A 21,209-nucleotide genomic window follows, 5' to 3' on the forward strand; every position below is an offset into this window, starting at 1 on the left:
TTTCCACATTCTTGGGTCACCCTTCTTTGGAATGGGAACAAATATAGATCTCTTCCAGTCAGTTGGCCAAGTGGTTGTTCTCCAGATTTCTTGACACAACTTGGTGAGCACATCCAGGGCAGCATCTGTTAGCTGAAATACATCAATTGGTATACCATCTAATGCTGAGACCTTATTTTTTGCTATTTCCTTCAACGCAGCTTGAACTTCTTCCTTCATCACCATAGGCTCTTGCTCATATGTTATTTCATTAAATTCTTCTGTGTCTGCCAATTCCTTTTGATACAGTGACTCAGTATATTCTTTCCATCTTCTTTTGATACTTCCTGGATTATTTAATATTCTGCTGAAAGCATCCTTGATTATAGCAACTCAAGGTTTGAATTTGTTCTTCAGTTCCTTGAGCTTAAGAAATGCTGAATGAGTTTGTCCCTTTTGATTTTTCCAACTCCATCTCCTTGCACATTTCATTGTAATATATTGCTTTGTCATTCCGTGCTGCATTTTGGAATAATTAATGCCTTTGTGTTGTAGTGCTGGAGAAGAGTATTGAATATAGTATGGACTTTTAAGAAAACAGTTTCATCCTGGAGAGGGTGAAACAAGGCTTCTCCTTGGAGGCAAGGATTCTGAAGCATCATCTGACATACTTTGGACATGTTGCAAGGAGGGACCAGTCCTTGGAGAGGAATGTTATGCTTGGGAGGGTAGAGGGACAGCACAGGGGAGACAGATTCAGGATGAGATGTATTAACTCAGTGCCTAGGGTAATGGGTATAGGTGTGTCAGAGACAATGAGATTGGCATAGGATAGAGTAGGGTTTAGGACTATTGTACATAGGGTCGCTATGAGTTTCAGGGGACTTGATGACACATAATAACAACACAATAGCCCCATGGCCTGGCAGCCTGTATTGACTTGGATTCTTCAGCCCCTGAAACTACGTGAGTTAGGAAATGCCTCCAGTCTGATACCTGACCCACTGACTTGAGACTTGCTGGCCTCTACAATGGCATAGGCTATTTTCTTGAAACAAATCTCTCTCTATGGAACTAAAAAGATGTATAAAATATCTGAAGGTCTAAGGAATCACTCAAGCCTCAACTTCCTTGATCCTGAGATCAGAAAACCTATGTGGTTCCTGGCTACCACTTTTGACCTCTCTCAAAGGGATCACAGTAGAAGATGATGAAGAGAGTCGAGGAAGATGTGGAACAAAACTCAAATGCACAGAAAAGGTCAGATGAGGGTGGTAGAACACCCAAGACTATGGCTCTCAGTTACCCTTTAAACCTGAAACAAAACCCATACCCACAGTTCAACTTTCAGCCAAAAAAAATAGGCAAGCCTATAAAGTGATTCCTTAGAATAATCAACTATATAAGGTCAAAAATGGCAGCATTTGCCAAAAGATAAAGCCCAGAAGTCAGGAAGGGCTAGGACAGAAGGATGAATGGAAATGAGGACTACAGACAGGACATGGTAAAAGTAAGATTACATTGTGGGTATTGTAATTAATGCTATGAAAGAAAATGTGTATAAATGATTGAATAGTATATACATATATAGACACATATGTATGTGTGTGTAATATATATATATAATATTTGTTGCTGTTGGTAGGTTGCATTGAGTTGAGTACAATTTATAGCAACCCTAGGCACAACAGACCTGAACCCTCTCCTATACTGTGCCATCCTCACAATCTCTGACTACAGTCACTGTGTCAGTCTACCTGGTTGAGAGTCTTCCTCTCCTTCATAATCCCTCCACCTTTCCAAGAATGATAGATAGAGATATTTGTTATTGTTATATGTTGTCAAGTCAGAATCAACTCATAGCTGATTCTCCAGCAAGTTTTCAACGGCTATAAATCACACAGAAGGAGAATGCCCATCTTTCCCCCTCAAAGCAGCTGGTGGATTCAGACTGTGAACCTTGTGTTGACAGTGCTGCTCCTTAAGCACTAGTCTACCAGAGCACATTTCATTGTTTTTGCTCCTTTTTTTTTTAAACTACTGAGTTTATCTGAATAAAGGGCACATCAAGTTCACATTGTGCTCACATATCAAAGAGCACACTTAAGCTCCCTAGTCTTCTTTATCGGCTTGCGATTTATATCAGAAAGACATGCTCTGGAATCTTAGTAATAAATGGCTGAGCTGTCCCTTTTGTGGAAATGGTTTGGTTCCCTTCAAGAACCCAGTCTAAGATACTGTCAAAAGTGAGAAACTATGAGATTCACAAAAAGAAGGCAATCTTGTCACGTTCCAGCTCTTACAAGTTTCACTGTTTAACATAAACTTTGTATAAAATTAACCAGTTTTAAATGTGCATCAATTACAAAGTTATGCAACCATCACTGGTATCTCTAAACTTCTTTATCCAAAACTCTCACCCCAATCAGAAACTCAGTGTCCCTTAAGTAACATCTCCCTGCTCTCCTGTCCCCCACAGCTCTTCATAACCACTAATAAACTCTGTTTTCTGTAACATTGTTTTAGAAATGTCATAAAGGCAGGATCATACAATCCTTGTCTTTCTCATCTTGTGCCTCATTTATTTTATTTAACAATGTTTTCAAGGTTCATCTAGGCTGTAGTATGTATCAGAACATACATATAATTTTTAAAGCTTCTTTCCAGAATTTCTAATTTCAAGATTCTGGGTAAAGTAGTTAAAGCTGGACTCTCCTTATTTTCTGCTTTTGGTACTCTGCTCTATTAGGTTCTTGAGTGTGATTTTTTAAATTTTCTAAGTAAATCTATCCTTTTCTGTAACCACAATTTCTGACCTATAACTATCATAGAGTAGACACCTGCTCTGCTCATGTGTCAGGAAGGACTGAAATGAGCCAATCAGACTCAGGATCCTGACTCAGCCTTTCTATCCTGAGAAGATGCATGGGGATGGATTCCATGTAGACCTCGAGGTATCTTTGCCCAAGGGAGTAACCTGGTGAGGGGAGAGGAGCACAGGGCAAAGCTTTAGAATGCTGGTTCAAACTCAGCCAAATATCTATTTTATTAACATTCACTCTACCCATTGTTATGAGTCAAGAAATCAAAAGACGTTTTGCATTGGGGAACTTCTGCCAAGGAGCTCTCTCAACTTCTAAAGAGCAAAGATATCAGTTTAAAGACCAAGATGTGCCAGATCCAAGCCTTGGTATTTTAAATTGTTTTGCATGCATCTGAAAGTTGGACAATGAATAAAGATGACAAAGAAGAACAAATGTCTTTAAATTGTGGCAGTAGAGAAGAGTGTTGAAATCCCATGGACTATCAAAAGAGCAAACAAATCTATTTTGAAGGAAGTGCAATCAAACTGTCCCTCATGGAGAAGGAAGAAAACGTCATTTCACTTACGTTGGGCACTTTTTCAGGAGGAACCAGTTCTTGGAGAGAGATATCATGCTGGGAAAGCAAAAAAAGAGCAAGGGCCATGTGGGGATGGCCATGTCTGACCTTTACCAACTTCACACAGGGCACCTGTCCCCTTCCACAGTATCAGTAACACAAAACCTATTCCCATGAGGTCAGCCATGTCCCCCCACACTCCCATATCTCTCTCTACTCATCTCAACCCCAATATTACTGCTTTACTGGCTTCAAAGTCTGATGTGATAGCTCAAAAACCACACAGAGCCATCTTGGGGAAGCCAAAAGTTTATAATCCAAATTAATAACAGAATATAGAGTCAAGGCAGCTCTCAAAATGTGCATACAGGCACCTCAACATCAAGCCTTCAGACCAGTAGTTTGCAAGTTCTCGGTCCTGCCAATACTGGCTTCTCTCCTCACCCGCCTCAAGGTCTCATCTCACATAACAATCTCAGGTCTCTAGTTCAGCCTGGCTGCTACTACTTCTGTCTCAAAGTGTGTTATACATTCCCTTCTTCTTTTTCTGTAGGTGAGGATCTCACTCTCTGTACCGCGAGCTCTTCCATTTATTGGCTAGACTATCCAGTCCTCTTGTAAATTGTTGAGACTGGCTAATCTCCTTGTGGAATGATAGATAACCAATGTCTTTATGAATAAGCCAACACACCCCATTTTCACAGTCCCACCCAGCCACATGGTCAGTCATCCACATTCAAATAATGCTAGAAAAGCCATACTGCAAGATAAATTCCATAGAAAGGTAGAGGGTTGGGGGAAGAGGGGAAAACTCTCCACAAGATGGACTGACACAGCAACTACCATAATGGACTTCAACATGACAGAGACCATGAGGATGGCACAGAACAGGGCAAAATTGAGACCTGTTCTTCAGAGGGTCGCTATGAGCCATTGCCAACGTGGTGCCCTCTAACAACAACAACTATCCCTTACCTGGATTTGTTTTTAGTTTGGCAATGCAGTAGTATTTTGGGGTGGCTCTCATGGTCCTAAAGAGCAATGTCTGAATCAAAGGTGGGGGTTCTTCCTTTGTCTTGTTGTGTGACTCTAGCTAATGCACACCCTCTCTGGACCTCAGTTTTCACATCTGTAAAATGAAGAGAAGTAGCTAACCCCTGAGTGGCTCTCTAACCCCTGATGAAGACATCTTCTACTTCTAAGCTCAGTGGCTCTCCGTATGAGCCATTTGTCGTAAGCACTCTGTCACTGCTTTACAAATAGAACTTTTTCGACTCTGGCCATTATCATCCTTTTTTTTAGAAGTATCACTTGGAATCCGCTGCAAAATACTTATTGTAGCCACTGAATGACAATGGTCCATTGATATGAGTCATCACAGGCTAGTCCCTTCCAGTACCCTCTCAGCCCAGTGAAATTCTGCTTTCAAGCTCTCGCCACTCTAAGGGAACGGCTCCTTTCTTGATGCTTCCACCCTATAATTGCTGTAATTATAAATTCAAACCAAATCCACCATTACTAAGTCCATTATGGCTTATAATTATATTCCATCCAGTTTCCAAGGCTGTAAATCTTTATGGGAGGAGACTGCCCATCTTTCTCCCATAGAGCAGCGGGTGGATTTGAACCACCAACGATTTCCTTAGCAGCCATATATGGTATATACTGTGTCTCCATTACTAGAGAAAAACCAAAACCCATGCCCACTTCCATCAAGTCAATTCTGCCTCCTGGTGACCCTACAGGACAGAGCACACTCCAGTTTCCAAGGCTGTGGTCTTCTTGTATTTATATCTTTTTATATTGGTGTGCGTAAGGGCTGTAATCTTTATGTATCTTCCACATCATTCTCCTGTGGACAGCTGGTGGGTTCAGTTAGCAGCTGAGTTAACTAGAACTCCTCTTACTCATTCATTGACACTGATCCTGAACCAACTTAGTTAGAGCTCCCCCTCCAGAGGGTTTTCAGAGGCTGTAAATCACACAGGAGAAGATTGTCCATCTTTCTCCAATAGAGCAGTTGTTGGATTCGAAATGCCAGGAGGTGTCACCATTAGGGTTAACAGCGCAACTCCATACATACTATACCACCAGGGCATTATAACCGTAAAGGAGCACTACCTTTCAGAGAAAACCACCACCAAGAGGCATCTATTCCCCTGATTCTGCCCTCAACTGCCAACAATTAAAAAAACAAAACAAACAAACAAACAAAACCCCACTCAGTTGCCTTCAAGTTGGGTCAACTCACTATGATCCCACAGGGTTTCCATAGCTGTGAACTTTCAGAAGCAAATCAGCAGGGCTTCCTTCTGAGGCACCTTGGGGTGAGTTAACTATCTTCACGCCCAGAGAATCTCCCCAGCTTGAGACATCCCCAGTCCAGGCAGCCTCTAAGCTGCTCAGACGTGCTGGCCTAGATCCCACCTGACATCAGTGCTTTACTAGGAAGCTGGAGCTAAGTTTCTTGGGCATCTTTGGATCCCCAACCAGAGAAACAGGGCTGACCCACAGCGAGTACTCATAAAATGTTCCTGGATGGACATTAGACATCCCACTCACCCCTCCAGCACAGGTGATGTGTCAGCACCAGGAAGGTGGCAGGGGCTTCTACACTCTATCAGGAGAGCTGAGATCACAGCCATACCTTGTCTTTGACACTGTGGTCACAGCCAGAGCCCACGAGGAAGTCCAGAGCATCCAGCTGCCCGCGCTCAGCGGCCCAGTGAAATGCGGTCCTCCCCAGCTGCCGAAAAGGGAAAGACAGTGAGAGCATCCTGGAGCATGCGCACCCCACCCTGACCACCTGGCGTCCACTCCAGGCACATCAGCTTGGCTCACAGTGGCCTCTCCTGCCTTGGCCACTACTCCCCTCACTCCACACTCTGGAAAGCTCAGACCCCATTTCCAAAGCAGTCACTTGGTAGGGCCTTCCTGCCGACTCCTTAAAGGATAGACTCCTGAGTCTAAATGCCATGATCACCACTCTCTGACCCTCATCTTCAAGAGCATTCCAAAACCCACCTGAACACACACTCCCTTTCCACCTCAAAGGCTCTGGCAATGTGCATCCCTTCACATGAAATTCCCCATTTCCCAATCTTACCCACAAAATCCAAGTCAGTCACCAAATGCCACCTCCTCCAGGAAACAGAACAGGGTCCCCCTTTCTCTGAACCTGATGTGTCCTTGGCCAGGACCTCTCCATAGGGAGGGGCTGTGTTCTTGTGTCCGGTACATGTGCACCCCAGATAAGGAGCTCCACAAGGCAGGCCCTGCTCTGCATTACACATTGTTATGCCATCAAGTCAGAATCTATCCACAGCTGAACCTCTAGTGGGTTTTCATTACTCATAGCTCATCCAAAGATATATTAAAGGAATGAGGGAAATGGGGGGCAGGAGAGACCACAGAGCCTCAGGCCAAGTGGGAAGGAAGAATAAGCTGAGGGCAGCTCTCACCTTGTCGGCACGGTCCAGGGCCACGTTCTCCAGGTCTTCCATGATGTAGGCCAGCACCAGCACGTGGCCTTTTTGGGCTGCACAGTGCAGTAAGGTCAGGCCGTCCTGAAAGCAAACCCAGGGTGGTCCCTGCTATCTGGGAAGGGTGATCCTTCTCACAACCCCGCTGTCAACAAAACATTTGGTATTTGGGACCCAGAATGCAGCTTCCCCACAGAAGCAATGTGGTACATGGCAGATGGGCCTCCTGAGATAACCATGGAGCTCACTCAATCTCATAGAGGCTGCGGGCGGGTCAAGACACCAGAATTCAAACCATAGCTCTGTGATCTTGGGTGCGGTACCACCACTCCTCAATTTGCACATAAATCAAAGCAAAATGGCAATGTCTGATTGCCTCTGAGGTAGATGGAAGAACTGGGCAGCATCATCAACATGAAAGATATAAACTAAAAAAGTATTCAAAGACTCAAGAGAGGCCGGACAGCACTAACAATGTCCCAGAATATACCCTCAAAACACTGCTATGCAGGTAGTCGGCACCTACCTCCCTACAAGTGAGGAAGCAGGTGAAAAAGTACCCCACATGTGTCACCAGCAGTGACCCCCTGACCATCCAGCGTCAGAGAAGGACTGAAAGCAGACATGCTCTCCAGGGAGTAGGAAGAAGGTGGCCTGGTGGGGAGGGCAGGTAAGAAGCAGTTCTCTTAGACCCAGAGCCAGTTTGTAACCTAACAGAGCAGATTTGTAACCTTCACAGCACAGGCAGCACACACAATAGGTGCTCAATCAATACTTGTGAATACTGCTGGTAAATTCAAAACTGAAGCTTCTTGGTAGTTAGGACCATCAAGCAGCTCTTTGTGCCACTTTGAAATTTCACCTTAGATGCCTCCTTCCCCCGCCCCCAATGTACCAGTTTGTTGTCCCCTCTCTGATTAAGTTCCCTCTCCAGCCTGCTCTGCCCCATTCGAGGGAAAGAGACAAGTCCTAACACACTTATCTGAAGGAGGTACACACAGGAAGGCAGTGACTCTCAAACTTTGAAGATTCAGCTTTAAACATCACAAATGTTTGAGTGGCGTAAATCGTTAAGCACTTGATTACTAGCCAAAAGTCTGGCAGTTTGAAACCACCCAGAGGTACGTTGGAAGGCAACTGACCTGCTTCCAAGAGGTCACTGCTCTGAAACCCCTGTGGGGCAGCTCTACTCTGCATAAAGGGGGCCACCATGTATTAAATCAATAGGCAACAACTAACAGCAACAAGATGAAAAAAATCTCACCAATAGCTGATAAGAGAAAGCCAGTGAAATGCCAGGGACAAGGGGAAGCATTAGGACTAAGGAGGAAGAAGTAAGTAAACCTGGCCATGGTCCTGGTTGACCTAAATATGGCCATCTCGGGAGTATGACTGGCTACAGCTTCTGGGGGAGGTCAGCACTGGCCATGCTCATTCCAGTGTGTGCAAAACCAGGGTATTTGGACCTTCATCCCCCCACTGCAGTCACATGCTGTGACCCTCACTCAGAGTCTGTCATAGACTTGCTACCACCACCAGCAAGATCCTAACAATGGCATAGAGCATGGCCCCTTTCAGGATCTGAAGAAACCTATGGACCACTTTTCAGAATAATGTTCTTAAATGTCACAGAAATAATGTGAGCTGATACACCAGCATATTGGCTTCCTGTCACTTTTGTAATAAACTGCACTGGTCTATTGACACCATGGCTGCAGGGGCACACTCAAGCCCAGCGTCGAATGAGCATGGTGCAGTTCTGAGCTGGGCTTTGTCTGCTGGACACTGAGTCACCATGAGTAGGAGCCAGCTCAACAGCATCTAAAGGCAACGAGAACATGATTGCACAGTTCTGAAGATCAAAGTCTAAGATGGGTGGGCAGTCTGCCGTGCGTGTTGAGGTTGTAGTGGAGAATCTGCTTCTTTGCCTTTTCCAAATTGAAGAGCTTTCCTTGGTTCACCACCCTTCATCAATTCTGACCTCAGCTTCTGGCTTCACATTTTCAGGGTTCACTCTTCTCTTCCTTTCCCTTAAAAGACTCTTCTGGTTCCATTGGACCCACCAGTGTCAGGGTACAGGGTGCTTATGCTCCTCCTGCCTTTCCACACTGGCCATGAGAAGGACAGGACCTGGCAGGATGATCCTCTCCTCTCAGCTTATCTTCCTAACCACCCTCCGAGGAGCCCTGGAAGCCCAGTGGTTAGAGTTTGGCTGCTAATCAAAAGGAGTGTGTGGTGAAAACCCACACAGCGGTTCCACAGAAGAAAAGCCTGGTAATCTGCTTCCTTAAAGATGACAGCCGAGTAAACCATATGGGGCAGCCTTACATACAGAACAAATCTCAGAGGATTAACAGGGGGAAAGAAGAGTGGTCCAAAAACTAATATATAGAATATATATAAGTTGGGTAAAGGGAAAGGTAATATATAATAAGAGTTTGATAAGGCATTGCCATTAACTACATGAATCAATTGCAATTAATGTTATAAAACAAAATTTCTTTGAATAATTGAATAAAAATGCAATATGATTCATAAACTTTTACTCAAATAAAATAGAAAAAAGGAAGGATAACTAGAAAGATGTGTATAAAAGTCTAGAGGGGAAGGGGAAGGGGCATGAGGAGAAAGGGGGGGTCACTAGGATGACAGAGTTAGTGGGCAGAGGGGCAGGGGGTGAAGGAATTAGGAGAGATCCAATGGGGACCTGAAAAGACGAGGGAGGAGTAGGCATAGATCAACGGTGATTCATTTTATAAAACACAATGTGTAAGAATGATCATATAAAATACAATGTGAATGAAGGAAAGTGTGAAACACAGTGTATAAGAATGAAACACAATACACATGAGTTTTATAGTTTTGTTGTTGTTGTTGATTGCCTTTGAGTGGATCATGGCTCATAGCAACCCTATGAACCCTATGTAGAAGGCTTGAAGCCAACAACTATTGATATTTATCAAAGTTCATAGGGTTTCTGGAGGCATGTTATTTATGAAGTGGTTTGTATTTTTACAATTTTTTAAAATTTACAAAATTTTTTAAAGGGAAAAAAAGATTCAACAACTTTACCCTCTGAGGGTTTTCCTTTGATTCTTCTTTTGTAAACAGAGGATTGACCAGAGGTCCCAAGACTGTTGTTCCAAGATTACTGAGTAGTAAAGGGTAGGAGGGTATGACATCAGAAAACAGGGTACCAAGCCCTCTCCTAGGTTCCATGGAAACATCTGGAAAACACAGCTCCTCAGCTCTGAGCTCAGCTGGGGGCTCAATAGGATCTCAGAGAACTGAAGCAAGTGAGGCAGGGGTTGGGGGGGGAGTAGGAAGGGATAAGTGGGAGCGGAAATGGAGTTGGGGCAGCAGGTAGTGACGAATAGGGGAAGCGGGGCACAAACCTGGGGGGAGGACAGGAAGGAGGTAGATAGGGGTAGAGGGGCTGCTGGCTGGAACCTTACCTTGTTCTCACAGTGGATCTTGGCCCCCGAGTTGACCAGGATCTGGAGGACCCGTAAGTGACCGAACCAGGCAGACAGGAGAAGCGCGTTCATTCCAAACTAGGGGAGAGGGCACAGGAGGTGAGGAGGATGTGGGAGGGGTGGCTGTGCCAGCTGAGTTCACAGGGTAAAATCACTCAGCCACAAGGGAGCATCGGGGCCACACAGTATACAGAGCTCCACGCTTTAGAATAGAAAGGCTAGGGATTTTATATACATATAGAAAGGATGATGTATCATTGCCAACTTATTTCCCCGCAATTAAGCTCTTAAAACAGCTGCCACATACTCTCACAATCACATCACAAAGAAAGGCCTTTTTAAACCCAAGAACTTATAAAGAAACAATTTCAGAATATTCACCACAAATATACTTTCCCCACCAACTTCATGGAAGGGCTGGTAACCCATTTGAGAAGAAACTGCTTTCATTTCCTAAGGAATATCCATCCTCAAGGCACATAGCTGAATCCACGTGTCCAGAGTAGTATTTCAACACTTCAATGGATGTCCCGGTGCTTTTCAACATTGCTAACTGAAAGGAAGTTCTTCCTCTTGTTACACTGAAATCTGAGTCCTGCAAATTCCCATCCCACCAACACTTTGAGGCAACAGAAACTATACCCTGTGCCCATCACTTGTGTATGGATGCCCTTTCTTATCAAGTGCAAAGGCTCATGGGTACAAAGCCCCTTCATGACCTAGGTCCCTGAGTCTTCTCTTCTCTGGGAAAAGCATAATCAGGCCTCCAAACTCACCTCCCAGGATGCAACAGCAAGCAGCCACTCTGCTTGGAAGAGTTTTCGGTCTGTCTCTGTGTGAACATAGTTGATTCAGACAGGGTCTGGGGACCAATGCCATCTCTAGCTTAGAGTCTGTATTACCAAACCCCAGGATTTGATGGGTACCCAAAAGTGTCTATCAAATATCTGGCTGAGTGTTCATAAAGTTGAACAAATTTTCCAGAAGAAACAGAGCCACGTTTCCAGGTGAGGCCAAAGGCCTTCAGTACAACTTCATTCAGCTGGGTCGGGGCCTCTTCCTACAGGTGTGACAATTTGGCCTGCAATGAACACACACTCCCAAGCTCAGGTGAGAGTAGCACAGAGCCCATGACAAGGAGAGTTCTAGGGTTTGGGGCACTCCAGACCTGCCCCCAGCCTCAGTCACTGCAAGCCACCTGGGCTTAAAGGGGGGGTCTACAGGACAAAGTTGGCTAACTCTTAATCCTTCATCTGAATCATAGTCTGGACTTCTGTCGGGGAGAGCAGCCCACCCACAGCAACCCAGATCACACCTGCCTCTCCTTTGGCTCCATGAAAGACTCCAGGTTCTGGGAGGGGCCCCAGGAAACATGCTTTCAGGAGCTGGACTCGGAAAATTTCTGAGAAGGAATAATTCTTTTCAGATGAAGCCTTGACAAGTGGTCAGTCTAAAAGGTGAACTCCAAGAAGAAGTGGCTAATCAGCATGCACTTGAATATCCAGAGAGAGCATTTCACTGCTTTGCCTCAGAAGGAATTAGCTGGAATGTGAAGGCAGGTACGGGGGAGTTAAGAAGAAAAAAATAGCATTGAAAAAAGCAAGGGGTGAGCATCGACTGAGGCCCAAGGCAAGGGCAATGACCAAGGGAAGTCTGTAATTTTTACAAACTAAATTTAGACCCTTAATCCCTGTCAAATGTCACTGTCAGAGTCAATCCTTTGGCTCCTCCGGAGGTAATCCTTGCGAGGATAATTCTATAGACCTTGTCATTCTTGTTACCACTTCTCCAGAAGCTCTGGTGGCCTGGTGGGTAAGGAGTTGTGCTACCATGGCAAAGGCAGGCAGTTCTAATTCAACAGCTAATCCAAGGGAGAAAGATGGGTAATCTCATCCACGAGTCCATTTCAACGAGCTGAATTTTGTTATTTTTTAAAGAAGCCCTGGTGGTATAGTGGGTTTGTTATGTGTTGAGCTGCTAACTTAAAGGTCCAAACCTATCAGTCACTTAGAGGGAGAAAGAGAAAGTGATCTCCTCCTATAAAGACTGACCCCTTCAGAAACCCAGAGAAAGGGCGTCTTAAATCAGAACTGACTCGACAGCTGCTCTCTGGCTAAGCAAGGCTGTTAGTCTTTGTGCAAGTTGTTGATGAAAGCGTTAGCCAGGGCTGAACCCTGTGGCTTATCATGAAAGATTCTTTTTTCCCCTGGTGACTTTAATAATCAGCCCTTCTCAATTCACCCAATTTTCTCCTACAGCCTGTTTCTCTTCCTCTTGTCACATGGTATCACGAGGGGCTGAAAAGACTCTGAGAACTGAAAAGCCCTTGAAAATGGAGTGATCCTTATTCAGTCATAAATCCGGGGCGGGGGGGGGGGGGGAAAGGCGAAATAAGATTAGTGCAATGTCACTGGCCCTGAAACCTGACTCCCCGCCCACCTGCACCTGTCAGCCTATCAACAGCAACCTCAGCAAAGACGGACAGCCGGCTCAGCAACCCACCAGTAAGCTATCTCAGACCCCCATCACAGTCACACACAGGCACACAGAGGCATGCACGCCTGCTAAGGGGTTCATACCGCATCCTCATCGTCCGCCGCAGCCCCATGCTCCAAGAGCAGCCGCACAGCCTCCTCGTGGCCTGCACCTGCGGCCCAGTGCAGCGCCACCCTGCCCACCTGAACGGAGGGAGAGGACACCTGTCAGGTGCACTGGCTGACTAGCCCACCTCCCCCAAGCTCCCCTCCTCCCCTGCTGGGGCAGTTGTTCTGCAGGATGAAGGAGCCTTTGGCTGGCTCTGTCATTAGTGTGTCAACATCTCAGTCACCAAGCACCGCTTAGTATCTCATCCTGGATGAGGCATGTGGCCCTCCTGGCCTCCCACAACAGGGTGACCTTTCTCCCTCTCACACCCCTGCCCTGGCCGAGAGCAGTCTGAGTTGTGAGAACTGCATCCTCCATCCTGCTGTGACCAGCCGGCCTTAGTCACTCTGTGCCAAGTGTTTAGCATTTATTCTGAAATAAGGAAATAAGTTAGACATGGAAACCTCGAATCCAGTGCTGTCCCTCACTCCACTCAACAGATACTCTTCTACAAGCTAGGAGAAGGGGCTGTTGAATGCGGTAGTGATGAGGGGCCAGAGTGTGAGGTTGTGGTGAGGGGTTACAGTGTAGAGTTATGGTGAGGGGCTATAGTGTGGGGCTGTAGTGAGGGGTTACACTGTAGGGCTGTGGTGAGGAGCTACAGTGTGGGGCTGTAGTGAGGGGTTACAGTGTAGAGTTATGGTGAGGGGTTACAGTGTGGGGCTGTAGTGAGGGGTTACAGTATAGAGTTATGGTGAGGGGCTATAGTGTGGGGCTGTAGTGAGGGGTTACAGTATAGAGTTATGGTGAGGGGCTATAGTGTGGGGCTGTAGAGAGGGGTTACAGTGTGGGGCAGTGGAGAGGGGCTGTGATTAGGTGCTACAGTGTAGAGCTGTGGTGAGGGGCTGTGTTGAGGGACAGTGAATGGTGAGGGACTGCAGTGGGAGACAGCTGTGGTGGGGGCTGTGGTGGAAGGGCAGTGTCAAGGGGCAGTGGTGAGCACATGCTTCCTGCAAACAGAACCTCTTCATGCTTTCTCCTGAGTGTAGGCCTGCTTCCTCTGATCCATTTCATCCCTCTTCTCATGACCAGGAAACAAATTAGCCACCTGGGAATGATTTAGAATTCTAGGACCTCAACAGACTAATCTTATTTTCCAAATTCCAAGGGCACCTGAGTGCCTGGGTCTGTCCTCTCTTTCCCTCAGAGCAGGCCTGAAGAGGCCTCATGATCTGACTCTCACAAGGCCCTGGAGGGAACTAGTCTCCCCCCTCCACCAGTTTCCCTCTAGTTAAGGGCTGATGAAAGAAACACTGATCGGCTATGTGATCCCAGGCAAATCACATGCCTTCCTTGTTAACCATTGTTCCTTCCATCCTTCTGGCTGTTTTATCCATGGGCCTCAGACTCTTGACCTTTGGCCTCCTGCCTCTTGGCTTTAACCTTTGCTCCTTGGGCATGCCATTCAGATCTTAAAAGCCTGGCTTGGAATTATTGGTTCCTGGGTGACACAAATGGTTTGTGTTCATCTGCTAACTGGCAGCTGGAATCCACTCAGAGAAGTCCTAGAAGAAAAAGCCGGCAAACTGCTTCTAGAAAGATTGTTTTGTTGTTGAATGCCAACGGGTAGACTATGACTCATAGCATCCTGTAAACAATAGAGCTGAATCCTGTCCTATCCTGTGCCACCTTCATGATCTCTGTCACACTTAAGCCCACTGTTACGGTCACTGTGTCAATTCATCTTGTTGAAGGTTTCTCTTTCTCTGACCTTCCACCTTTCCCAGCATGATGCCCCAAGATTGTTGTTGTTGTTGTTGTTGTTGTTGTTGTTATGTGCCATCGAGTCGCCTGCAACTCATAGCGACCCTATGTACAACAGCCCTAAACTCCGCTCTGTCCTGTGCCAATCGCACTGTCTCTGACACTCCCATCCCAATTATCCCAGTCACTGAATCAATCCACCTCATAGAGGGCCTTCCTCTCCTGCGCCGTCCCTCCACCCTCCCAAGCATGATGTCCCTCTCCAAGGACCGGTCTCTCCTCACTACATATCCAAAGTAAGTTAGACGGAGCCTCAGAATCCTTGCCTCCAAGGAGCCACCCGGTTTAACCCTTTCCAGGACAAATCTGTTTGTTTTCCTAGCAGCCCAAGAAAATTCTAGGGAGCTCAGCTCTGTTCTGTTATAAAGTTGCCATGGGTTGGAATTGACTCAACAGCAACAAGATGTTGGAAACATTTTGGGTTTGGTTTGGTTTGGATTTTCTTTTTTCGGGGAAAGAAGGTGACTTAGAATCCTGACCTTGAGTGACGCTCTTCCCTGACTACTCTGAGCTAGGCTGGTGGTTTTGAACCGACCAAGAGGTGCCTCAGGACAAGCAAGTGCTCCTGCCTCTGGCTCGGTGAACTCTCCTGGCTGCCTGGCAGCGTCCCCATGGTACTGTCTGGGGGTTGGAGAATGGCCCCAATTATACACACGTGGTTTCTGGCCCGGACGTTAACTCTCCTCTCAATCAGCTTCTTCATCCTCCCGACGTTGTTGCAGCGGGCAGCCTCGTGGAGGTGCCTCTCCAGAGGAAGCACTGGAGGAGGAAAAGGGGTGAGAGATAAGGAATGGGGTTCTCAGCACTGCAGAAAAAGGAAGCTGCAGAGCAGCAAAATGGACAGTACTCCCCTGCCCTGGAGCATTTCCAAGGGAGGGTCTTCTTGCTAGAAGTGGGGTGCAGGGGTGACTTAAGGTCAGGGAGGCTGCTGTTCCTTACCAACGCCTTGCATGTCCACTCCAAGACTCTGCCAGGCTCTGAACCCCGGGGTGCAGCAGCCCTGGTGCGTGTCCCTCACCCCCTCAAAGGTGCCCACCATATGGTCCCTCCCTCAAAGTTACTTTCTAGAAGAGAGTAATGATAGACATTCCCTTGAGAAGGATGCGTCCCTGGGTGGTGTATACAGTTAAACACTTGATTATTGACCTGCTAACCAAAGGACTCTGTTATCCAAGTGTGTAAAGAGTTACACTGGCAGCCCAAAAGCAGGGGGCTCAAATCTACCAGCTGCTTCATAGGAGGAAGATGGGTAATCTCCTCCTGGGTGTTTCAAAGCCACCCAGCCTGGTGATCTGTTTCTTAAAGATCTCGGTCTTGAAAACCAAAAGTAGTGGAGTTTTACTTTCCACACATGGGGTCGCTATGAATAGAAATTGAGCTTCAACCGGTTTGGTGAAGGTTCTCCTGCTTGGAGTCAGTAACTACCTTTTCCAGAGCACTGCCTGGTGCAGAAGGGCGCCAGGATTTTCCGGGCTACCTGCTGCTTGTCAGTCCCAGGCAGGGACAGAGGGGGCCTGTGCAGGCCAACCCTCTACTTCACCGTCTCTCCACATCCTGAAATCTTTGCCAGCTCTTGCCTCCCCCATGGATCCCACCTCTTTGCCTTCTCCATGGTCTCTCTCAGCACCCCTCATCACTGCACTTTCATCTCAAATCCTCACAAAGGAGAAACATGAGCATTTCCCCCTGCCCACCCCCTGCTAAAGGCAACAGCAGGCTCTCGGGTCACGGTAAGCAGCTGAAAAATATCCCCTGAAAATTCAGGTCTACTCAGCACCTGAGTGTAATCTTGTTCGGAAATAAGGTCTTTGCAGATGTAATTACTGCTCACAGCAGGCTCAGGACCAGGCACAAGGCAGAATCCACAAAATTCTGCTTCCATGAGTGACACTAATGACCGCCAGCACTAAGGGATGCCTATCCCTCCTGCAGAAAGGCTCAGACACAATAGCTTAGGAGACCAAGATTTGCTGACTCTTTGCACATTGTTACAGAGTCAAGCCCACGTCCTGGTTAATGTGACTGCCCAGCCCCTCGGTGACAAGTGACCAGTGTCTTGTCAGGGAAAATTAATGAATGATGAGGAGACAGGTGTGCTATGCAGTTTGTTTTCCAGATCAATTCCATATGGCCTTTTAAGTGCAAGAGAGGGACTTGTGGCTTTTTTTTATTTTATTTTAGTGTGTGTGTGTGTGTGTGTGTACAGTCAAATCAGATCTGACTGGTACAGGAGGAGATTGCCTCTCCTTCTCCAGCAGAGCATCTGGTGAATTCGAACTGTGTACCTCTGGGATTGCAGTGCAGCTTCTTGCCACTAGGCCACCAGAGCTCCCCAGGACTTGGGGCTTTCTAGGGTCCATGCACATAACCTATATCCCTTAGAGCCATTTCCCCTCAGTAATCACACAGCCAGGTTTCAATGCTGGTTGAAGCTTTAGATTAATGTCAAGGCCTCAATTTCCTCATCCATAAAAGGGGGATGTGAGCTGCTCTGCAGGGTTGTGAAGATTGTTATTGTGTGCTGTTGATTTGGAACAAACTCATAGCTGACCCTCTAGTGGGTTTTCAGAGGCAGTAAGAATCCTTCTCAAATGGAGCAGCTGGTTGATTTGAACTGCGTGCCTTTGGGCTTGCAGCGCAAATTCTTACCACTAGGCCACCAGAGCTCCATAAGGTTAGAAATAAGATTTGAAAAGCCTCAACCACAGTGTCTGGCATATAGTGCCCTGGTCAAAATCGCAATTATTCTTCTAAGGTAAAAAGTCAGAGTCCTCTTGGCAATGGAGCCCCAAGGATATTGCCTCCTATCACCTTCCCTGCATTGTTTTTCTCCACAGAGCCCATTGCCATTGACACATACAGTATTTACATCTTCATTAGGTCTATTCATTGCTTTCCCCATCATAATAGAAGCCTTGTGAGGGGAGGGAGTTTTGTCCTATTTGTTCACTGACATATCCTTGCAAGGAGCCCTGGTGGCATAGCGGATTAAGTGTTGGGCTGCTGCAGAAAGTTCTGTGATTTGCATCTACCAGCTCATCCTCAGGAGAAAGATGAAGCAGTCGTTTATATAAAGATTAACCACATTGGAAACCCTGTTGAGTAGCTCTGCTTGCTCTTTAGGCTTGCTATGAGTCAGAATCCTCTTAAGGCAATGGGTTTGGTTTTCGATTTGGTATCCCTTTAAGTAAAGAGCTCTGGTCACAGAGTTCTTAAAGAGCTGTGGGCTGCCAGGCGAAAGGACATACCTCTCTCAAAGTTCACATTCACCAGCTGCTCTGAGGAAGAAAGATGGCCAGTCACCTTCCATGTAATGTATAGACTGGGAAAACCAATGGAAGACTAGCCGGGTAATGAGTTGGATGAAGGCAAAGTGACATCTCATTGCAATTTTGATGTGTAGCCTAGTGGGTAAGAAGTTGCACTGTCAACCCAAAGACTGGCGGTTTGAATCCATTAGCCTCTCCTTGGGAGAAAGATGGATGATCTCCTCCTATGCAATTTATAGTCTCTGAAAACTCAGTGGAGAGTCAGAGCTCTGATTCCTTTAAGTCAGAGTCTGGCATATTTTGCCCAATGGATTAATGACATATTGTAACTGTAAGATGTTGTCCCTTTTTGTGAATTAAGACCCACAAGCCCCTTAGGGAGCACTAGTGGTGAGGTGGTTAAAGTACTCAGCGGCTAACCAAAAGTTCATGAGCTGGAACTTGTAGAGAGAAAGATGTGGCAATCTGCTTCCATCAAGACTTACAGCTTTGGCCACCCTGTGGGGCAGTTCTACTCTGTCTTAAAGGGTTCCTGTGAGTCGGAGCAGACAGTAGCGGGTTTAGTGGAAAACCAAAGCACGAGATCAGGTGAATGAATGGCAGCAAAGAGGCTCTGTGGGGGAGGCAGCTTCATGTTGACACTTGACAGATTAGAGAATGTTCCAGAGAAACACCCCCTCCCAAGTGTAGTCTCCACTGATAATTCTACCAATCCTCCCCTCAGATGGGTCTGCCCTTCCCTGCAGGAGAAAGTTGGGATCTTCACAAAGTAACAAAACTTTCAGTCTTTCTCAGATCCAAAGCATCTCTGGTGTGAAGAGAATCCTGAGCTTTTCTTTCCTTAGATTCTTGTCTGAAAAGCACCACTATCCAGGTTTGAGGAGAGAGTTCTGAATTTAGAGAGACTTGGGTTCTAGTTCCTGCTTTGCATCTCTCCAGCAGGGATACCCTGTCCTGGTCACATCTTCCTTGCAGAGTTGAAATGTCTCCATTTCCTCAACTGCAAAATTGGGGAGGATAAAGGAAGGGCTCTGCATAGGTTTCGTTGACCAATTAATTACTTTGTACACACCAGGAAAGACTATTTGCTGGAAAGAAGAGCATCATTGTTGGTAAAAAGAATAAGTGACAAAGAAATAACCCCTTAATGAGATGGACCGGCAGAGTATCAAAACAAAGGATTCAAACATACCATCCATCACAAGACAGTGCATGGCCGGGCAACATTTCCTTGTTATACATAAAGTGGCCACCAGCTGGAGGCAACTCAACACCAGCTCACGAGAACATAGGACCAGTCTAGAGTATCACCCTCTGCTTTAGAAGCTGAGGGTAGCCACCTGGCTTGAGCAGGCAGTCAACCAAGAATTGCAAGCAGGCAGACCCTGCCCAGAGTCAGGCCAGATAAGGAAGGAAATGAAATCCAGTCCCAGCTCATCTCTTCCCTCCACCCTCACCCAACATGTGCCCTCTCTTTGCAGCCACACTGAATACACACTGCACTTTCAAGCCTGTGAGCCTCTGCCAGGCTGGGTCCTCTGCCCAGAATGCCCCCCTACACTCCATTGCTGCATTTTCTTTAAGGACTCCACTCAAGGAATCCTTTGTCCCAGACAGAACACTGAAGTCTCTCTGCAAGAGTCATCATAACCTTGATTGTGTCTCCCACATACCACCATCCCTCGGCTGAAATAGACATAACTGCTTCAGCACTGGGCACACAGTGCAGGGCTCAAAGGTGTTCCATGAGCTGCGCTGCAGGGTGAGCCTGTGTTCAGCTGCCACAGGTCGTCCAAGTTGCAGGACTGGGGGCTAACAGTAAGGGCCAGGCACAGTCCCCTCCTTTCTCCCTTTCAGCCCCACACGCCACCTGAGCTCTCACCAGATGCTGCTACCTGGTCTAAAGGGCTTGGCACTGGACATGCTCCTCAAGCAAGGTGACAACCTGCATAACCACCCTGTGCCTCAGCTTTCTCTTCCCCAAAATGGGCATGACAACAGGTCCTTCTGACAGGCCACGGCAAAGACCAAATAACGTGCTCATCCTGGCTCAGAACCCTGTACACAAAGTAAATAATCAATAAAGGATGACAGTTATTAAAGTGTTCTGACAGGTAGCACATACGTGTGTGACCATTAACCAAAATGTCAGTTGTTGGAATGCACCAGCCTCTCGAAGGGAGAAGGACCCCTCACAAAAAGAGTTACAGCCTTGGCCACCTGATGGAAGGCCAATGTGAGTCAGAATCCACTCGAGGGCAGTGGTGGTGTTTTTCAAAAAACTAACATTATTAAGGAAACTTGGTGGTGCAGTGGGTAAGTAATTGGCTCCTACCTAGAAGTCTGATGGTTCGAGCCTACCTAGCAGCTCAGTAGAAGCCTTAGCAATGTACTGCATGAACACAGCATCAGACACTACTGGCATTTCTGCTTTCACACAGGGTCACTATGAATGGAATACACGGCAATGGGTATGATTTTAAAAAAATCATTATTAAGGTTAGATTCACTTGGCTGTTTACCACCTGGTAACCAAAAGATCGGTGGTTCCACCAGTCCAAGCCATTCTACTCTATCCTTTACGTTTGTTAGGAGTTGGAATCAGCTTAACAGCGCACAACACAATTACCATTAATATTTCTAGCTAATGTCTCCTCCACAGCAGCTTCTTTTTCTCCCACTAAGCATCTTCTTAGAACCCGAGATGCCTGAGGCAACATCCCTCCACTTGCGTGGCGGAAAAACAAACAAACAAAAACACAACCCGAGACAGAGGTGCCATGCTAACTGCAACCTTGGTTACCCCCACTGGGAAGGATCCACTTGGTAGCCCTGGCCCAGCCAGCGCAGCCAGCAGTGCAGATGTTAAAGTCCCAGAGCTCAGGGCTGGCCCTAGGAGGACAGGAGAGGCTGTGCCTGCCCGGGGACCCGCGCCTCTGCCCGCAGCTGTTCCCAGGCCCGCGCGCGTGGACTCACGGCCGTCAGTCTCCCACGCCAGCTCCTCCTCCATTCTCGCGGCTGCGTGCAGCCTTGCGTGCGCTCTGGTGCCTTCGTGCGGTGCGCTTCTGACACTACCCCTGGGAGTGTAGGAGTATCAGAGGTGACTGTCAGCAGGTTCCTCAAGACCCCTTGCTTCTGCTTCAGACCCTTGCTCTAGATGAGTGTAACTGTTCCGGCCTTCTGTACCTCCCTCCCTGGACCTGGCAGCAGGTCCC

General features: G+C 46.8%; 1 protein-coding gene across 1 annotated transcript in view; it reads right to left on the reverse strand.

Moving 5' to 3' along the window:
- Window positions 1-21,004, reverse strand: part of ANKDD1A (ankyrin repeat and death domain containing 1A) — a 52,988-nt gene extending 31,984 nt beyond the window's left edge. The window contains 6 exon segments of the mRNA XM_006886664.1: window positions 6,008-6,106; window positions 6,822-6,926; window positions 10,298-10,396; window positions 12,856-12,996; window positions 15,381-15,484; window positions 20,971-21,004. Coding sequence (XP_006886726.1) covers window positions 6,008-6,106; window positions 6,822-6,926; window positions 10,298-10,396; window positions 12,856-12,996; window positions 15,381-15,484; window positions 20,971-21,004 — 582 coding nt within the window.
- Window positions 21,005-21,209: the final 205 nt, after the last annotated feature.

This window comes from Elephantulus edwardii, unplaced genomic scaffold (genome assembly GCF_000299155.1).
Source record: "Elephantulus edwardii isolate Elephantulus edwardi_28Jun2011 unplaced genomic scaffold, EleEdw1.0 scaffold00050, whole genome shotgun sequence".
In the NCBI taxonomy this organism is placed as follows: domain Eukaryota; kingdom Metazoa; phylum Chordata; class Mammalia; order Macroscelidea; family Macroscelididae; genus Elephantulus; species Elephantulus edwardii.